The sequence below is a fragment of the Pyrus communis genome, chromosome 16, assembly GCF_963583255.1.
Source record: "Pyrus communis chromosome 16, drPyrComm1.1, whole genome shotgun sequence".
Lineage (NCBI taxonomy): Eukaryota > Viridiplantae > Streptophyta > Magnoliopsida > Rosales > Rosaceae > Pyrus > Pyrus communis.
In genome coordinates this window covers 12,617,804-12,624,631 of record NC_084818.1, presented here as the reverse complement: position 1 = coordinate 12,624,631, position 6,828 = coordinate 12,617,804, and the positions used below count along the sequence as shown (strand labels likewise).

The 6,828-nt window shown below is 37.9% G+C and overlaps 1 protein-coding gene across 1 annotated transcript; it reads left to right on the top strand.

Moving 5' to 3' along the window:
• The first annotated feature begins 6,222 nt into the window (after positions 1-6,222).
• On the top strand, positions 6,223-6,624 carry LOC137719824 (putative cyclic nucleotide-gated ion channel 13). The gene has a single exon (XM_068458834.1). It carries the CDS (start codon positions 6,223-6,225, stop codon positions 6,622-6,624), a length of 402 nt encoding a protein of 133 aa, XP_068314935.1.
• Positions 6,625-6,828: the final 204 nt, after the last annotated feature.

The following is a 6,828-nucleotide window of genomic DNA, read 5'->3' as shown; positions in this document are numbered from 1 at the left end:
GACAAAGCTCTTTTACTCATGGTCCTGGGGTATCCTAAATCTAAGGTTTGGATTATAATTTATTTGTGAATTCTATGGTGTTTTGAAGTATTCAATATAGTACCACATCTTGAGTTACCCTAATATTCTATTTTTCTTTTGCAGTAATTTTGGTGTGGGAGAACCTCTTTTCAATTCTTATTCCCGCTATTGGGTTGCTATTATTTTCTTATCTTATTGGAAACGTGCAGTTTGGTTATCTATATCCCTATGTTCATTATTTTCCCCACTGAAGGATGCCTAGTTAGGGTTAGGGTTATGTAATAGGGTTGGATGTAACTGAAGCTTTTTTTTTCTTTTTTTGTGAAACAGAATTGTCTGCTGTGGGAGGAGGAAAAGAAAGTGCAAGAACCGAAGCGGAAGATCATAGTGGAAGGTCTAAGAGCGTGGCTCTCCGAAAACAATCTCCGTCCAGATTTGGAGAAAGAAGTCGTAAAAAACATAAAACAAGCAATTGAACTAGACAAGGATGCAGGTGTCGATAATCTATTCTCTCTTCTTCCATGGAGTACCAGACGAGAGCTAAAGCGTTCTCTTTTCAAGCCAATGATTAAAGTATGTTCCTCGACAAAACTCAAACTCGTCTCCCCTCCTTCTCTCTTCACACACACACACACACATATACGCTGGGAGTCTTTCTTAAGAGGGACATCAAACCAAATAAAATTAAAAGAAGAAGGCAGCGTCTAATCAAGAAAAATGAATTTTCGTATCAATGATTATTCGAGCAAAAACCGTTCCAATGCAAACGAGGCCTAAGACGAAAATGACACGAGGCCGCCTTAATTTAGCACCTTAATATGATTTTTTTTCACAACAATATAAGAATTTAAGGTACATCATGTTAGAAATTAGAAACGCAACTACACAAAACAATCTAACAAAGTTCCAGAACAATATTTTGTAATAGTTGAGAAGATGAAATCAGAGAGAAGAAAAAAAACACTCGGAGCTCTGTCTAAAACAACTATCTTTGTATTTCTAATTTAGCAGTGAAGCTCGAAGAGTCACTTAACTGATAAGAGAGAGAGAGGGAGAGAGACATATCCTCAATTCAATCTCAACCAACCATTACAACCTATCTTAAGATCAAGACACTTGTCAAATGATAAGCCCTATGAGACTTAATCAACACAACACAGATTTACACAATAGCTCAGCCTATGAGCTGAGACAACACACATAACATAACTTGTAACATTTTCTAATCAGCTCAACAACTTATATACTAACACTCCCCTTTAAGTTGTGAACTGATTTCACCCCAAGAAGATTTCTCAAATAAGTGAACTGCTCCCTTGCCAATGCTTTTGTAAAGATATCTGCTATTTGCTCCTTAGTAGGACAGTGAATCAAATCAATTACTCCTTGCTGCAGTGCTTCCTTTATGAAGTGATATCTTCTGTTTATATGTTTGATTTTCTGATGAAAGATGGGATTCTTGGTGATGGCAATGGCTGATGTATTGTCACAATTCATTGGTGTTGCAACTGTTTGCATCTCACCAAAATCCTCTAGAACAAATCTCAACCAAGTAGCATGTGCTGTTGCTTCAGAAGCACTGATATACTCTGCTTCAGCTGTTGATAATGCAACACATTGTTGCTTGACTGAAGACCAAGAGAAAATCCCATTTCCAAATGTAAAGGCATACCCAGACGTGCTTTTCATATCATCCTCTGAGCCACTCCAGTCACTGTCACAGTATCCCATTAAGAGTGTTCCTTCACCTTTCTTGTATTCCAACCCGAAATCGAGAGTTCCTTGAACATATCTCAATACTCTCTTTGCTGTTCCATAATGCTTGTTAGTGGGACAATGCATAAACCGAGCTAAGAGACAGGCAGCATACATTATATCAGGTCTAGTTACTGTGAGATACAGCAGACTACCTACAATCTGTCTATACTGAGCTTCATCTGCATTTCCACTTCCATCTTCTTTTCTCAGTTTATCACTTGGAACCAAAGGAGTATGTACTGATTTGCAATTCTGTAATCCGAATTTCTTCAGAAGAGATAAGGCATAATTTCTCTGATGAATGAAGATACACTCCTCAGTTTGGATCACTCCCATTCCAAGAAAGTGATGTAACAGACCAAGATCTGTCATCTCATACTTATGCATCATCTCAGCTTTAAAACCATCCATTAACTCTTGACAATTTCCAGTGTATATAATGTCATCGACATAGATGGATACTATGATCAAATCTGTGTCTCCCTTGTACTTGGTGTACAGAGTTGCCTCATTGATGCTTTTCTTAAATCCACAGAGCATTAGGTATGAATCTATTTCACCATACCAGGCCCTAGGTGCCTGTTTTAGACCATACAAGGCTTTATGTAATCTGTAAACCTTTTCTTCCTCTCCTTGCACCACAAACCCATCTGGCTGTTCAACATATACTTCCTCTTCTAATACTCCATTCAGAAAAGCTGACTTCACATCTAGTTGAAATAACTTCCATTTATTCTTTGCTGCCAGTGCAATCAGAGTTCTAACAGTGTCTAACCTTGCAACAGGTGCAAAAGTCTCATTAAAATCAATCCCAGGCTTTTGTGCATAGCCTTTTGCAACAAGTCTAGCCTTGTTCTTCTGTACTGTTCCATCCAAATTCAGCTTTGTTTTATACACCCATTTTACCCCAATCACAGGCTTATTTGAAGGTCTTCTCACCAACTCCCATGTCTAATTTTTCTCAATCATATTCATTTCATCCTGCATTGCCTTTTTCCAAGCTGCATCCTGTGCAGCTTCATCAAATGATTCAGGTTCAATAATACATAAGTGACACCTCTCATAGATCTCACTCAAGTTCCTATACCTCAGTGGAGTATTATCATACTGAGGTGAGACTAGTGAACTACTTGACTTACAAATAGCAGTAACTGAAGGACTTCCAGCTTGAATTTGAGACCCATCAAATTCTTCTTGTGCATGAACATCAGTCAACTCATCAATTCTATCAAACTCTGAAGATTCAGCTGCAGATAAAGGAATACAAACTTCCTTGACTTTGTTTTTCTCCCAGTCCCATCTACCATTCTCATCAAAAATTACATCTCGAGATAACAGAACCTTTTGAGTTAAAGGATTCAGTATCCTATACCCCTTTTCACAAGTGCCATATCCAATAAAAACACCCATAACACTTGTTTCTTCTAATTTGTGTCTTAGATTCCCTGGAATAAGTGAATAACAAACTGAACCAAACACTTTCAAGTGTTTAACCCCAGGTTTTCTTCCACTAAACTTCTCAAAAGGTGTAGTGTTCTTCACTGCTTTTGTAGGACTCCTGTTTAGCAGATAAACAGATGTGTTTACTGCTTCACACCAGAGACTGTATGGAAGTTCTTTCTCAAAGATCATGCATTTTGCCATCTCCACAATTGTCCTGTTTTTCCTTTCTGCTACTCCATTTTGCTGTGGAGAGTATGCATTTGTGAGCTGTCTTTCTATCCCCAAGTCTTCACAGAATTTTCCAAACTCGTTTGAGTTGAACTCTCCCCCTCTATCTGTTCTTAGCTTCTTAACATGATATCCACTTTGAAGCTCAACCATGGCTTTAAATTTCTTAAACACATAGAAAACCTCAGATTTGTTTCTCAAGAAGTATACCCAGCACATTCTTGAATAGTCATCTATAAATGTAATGAAGTATCGATTGCCACTCAAACTTGATGTTTGCATGGGACCACACACATCTGAGTGTATTAGCTCAAGTGGTTCCTTTGCTCTCCACATTGATTCTTTGGGAAATGGTTCCCTGTGATTTTTCCCCAGTGCACAACTTTGACACACAATTTCACTGTCTTGGATTTCAGGCAGCCCCAAAACCATCTCTTGACTCTGTAACAGTTTGAGACTTCTGAAATTTAAGTGACCAAACCTCTTGTGCCAAATTCTAACACACTCCTGCACATTTGTCCTCAATGCAAGCTCCGTGTTTGTGTTGAGAAATAAAGGAAAACATCTGTTTCCTTTCTGCTTCACACTGACCACCAGATTTTGTAAGAATCTATCATCAAACACATCCACTTTGTAATCTCCAAATAAAAGAAAGTAACCGTGCTCAGTCATTTGTCCCACACTTAACAGATTTTCTGTAAGACCAGGTACTAACATAACTTCTTTTATATATCTTCGACCCTTTACAGTTTCAATGATCAGTGTACCCTTCCCTTCAACTTCAACCAAAACTCCAGTGCCAACTTGGACTTTGGCTTTCACTTTCCTATCAATATCAACAAGTAAGTCTTCTCTGGATGTCATATGATTACTACATCCACTATCTATATACCATTCATCATTTATCTTCCTCATTTCTCCAGAATGATTTGCATAAAACAAATTTCCAGTTTCTTCAACCTGATTAGCAAAGTTCACATGCTGCACAGCCTTGTTCATATTACAATACCTTGCAATATGCCCAATTTTGTTGCACTTGTGACACTTAACTTTGTTTTTAAGCCAACACTCTCCATAGTGAAGTTTATCACAAAATTTACACTTATCCCCAGTGTTGTTTGCCTCATTCTTCACAGTGAATCCACCCTTATTACTCCAATCACCCTTGTTACTCCATTGTTTCTCTTTTGGCTTAAAATTCTTTTGATATTTGTTACTGTTTGGCTGACCACTGAATCTATTAGACTTCGGGACAAGTTTCAAACTAGTGAATGCTTTCTCCATACTACTCTCTCCATGTCTATCCAACCTTTGTTCATACCCCTTCAAGATAGCTACAAAATCCTGTGCATCTATGGTGTCTAAATCCTTAGTATTCTCTATCACAGCTGCTATACTATCATAGGACTTAGGTAAACTGATTAATAATTTCTGAACAACTCTTTGATTACTCAGATCCTCACCATAGCTCTTCATTTGATTAATCAGATCAAACAATTTAGCAATATACACAGAAAGAGATTCACTATCATTCATGCGAGTGTATTCAAAATCTCGCCTAAGACCTTGAAGTTTCACAGATCTTACTTGTTTATCACCAACAAACTCTTGTTTCAGAATGTCCTACGCAGCCTTCGCACTTTCCTGAGTTGCAATCCTCGGGAAAATTTGATCTGAAACCGCACCTTGAATAATACCGAGTGCTCGAGCATCCTTAACGACATTCTCACGCAGCAGCTTCCTCTCTGCCTCTGTGAGTTCCTCGTCCTTCGCCGGAGCTCTGTACCCACTCTCGACCATATTCCACAGCTCATACGATCGAAAAATGGTCTTCATTTTGATTTGCCAGAAATCAAAATTCTCGCCATTAAAAATTGGAGCCCGAAGCTCTCCTCCTCCAGATCCAGCCATACTAGACACTCAAATCACTGCAATAAGCTTTTGCTGTGATTCCGAGCTCACCCACTCGTAGAAACAACGCCCAGAAGTTTAGATCGAACTCGGCTCTGAGGCCATGTTAGAAATCAGAAACGCAACTACACAAAACAATCTAACAAAGTTCCAGAACAATATTTTGTAATAGTTGAGAAGATGAAATCAGAGAGAAGAAAAAAAACACTCGGAGCTCTGTCTAAAACAACTATCTTTGTATTTCTAATTTAGCAGTGAAGCTCGAAGAGTCACTTAACTGATAAGAGAGAGAGAGAGAGAGAGACATATCCTCAATTCAATCTCAACCAACCATTACAACCTATCTTAAGATCAAGACACTTGTCAAATGATAAGCCCTATGAGACTTAATCAACACAACACAGATTTACACAATAGCTCAGCCTATGAGCTGAGACAACACACATAACATAACTTGTAACATTTTCTAATCAGCTCAACAACTTATATACTAACACATCAGATTAAATTTATGAGAATAAAAGATTTTTTTTTCTTCTTCTTTCTAATCTAGAATAAGATAAACAAATAAATTTTAAGATAAATAATAAGAGTATGAAGAAAATATGAGGCCTAATATAGAGTGAGGCCCAAGACGCAAACCTTTTTAGCCTTGCTTCTGGACCGCCTATGATTGAAGCGATTGTCGATTTAGTGTGGATCCCACAAATAATTCCCATTTTAAAAAAAATGGGAATAGCTTCCCTTAAAGCACTTCCTATAAATATAACTTCTTTTTTTTTGCTAAAATATATTTATATCTTGATCAATTAATTAATATTGTAAGCGTTACTGCATGTGTAGTTACCAAGGCTACGAAATATGGATGAGAAAGTGCGGGAAATGATATGGGACTATCTCAAGCCAGTGGTGTACCCTCAGAACACCATCGTTCGTCGAACGGGAGAACCATTTGATAGCATTCTCTTCGTTACAGAAGGCATTGTGTGGGTTTACTCGACCACTGATGGAAGTCAGCAGACTGGAATGATGAACCAATTCTTTCAGAAAAGTGATGTTTATGGAGACGAAGAACTTCTGAGTTGGACAACATCCCACAGTGGCAGCCCCTCCTTTACAAATCTTCCGTTCTCGAAGGAAAATGTGAAATGTCACACAAAGGTACAAGGCTTTGCTCTCAGTGCTATGTACTTGACAGCTGTAGTTTCCAAATGTGGAGATTTCTGGAGCCCTAGTAAGACCACTACTCTAGTGCTGGTGTAGATATATAGGAGCATTGGCCTCTTCCCATTGTGCAACAAAATTGGCAAAGTTGAAGAAGTGTGTGACAAGCAATAAAGTCCTTTTCATTACAATTTCTAATTCAGTTTTAATTTTTTATGTTTATAAAATGAACTATTGTACTTTGTTTGCAAATTCCTTTTTGTTTTTCTCAATGCAATGATATTTTACACTAGAAGTTTGGGC

Excerpts from the sequence above, each read along its gene's own strand:
- LOC137719824 (XM_068458834.1), top strand. The coding sequence starts at position 6,223 with ATGGATGAGAAAGTGCGGGAAATGATATGGGACTATCTCAAGCCAGTG.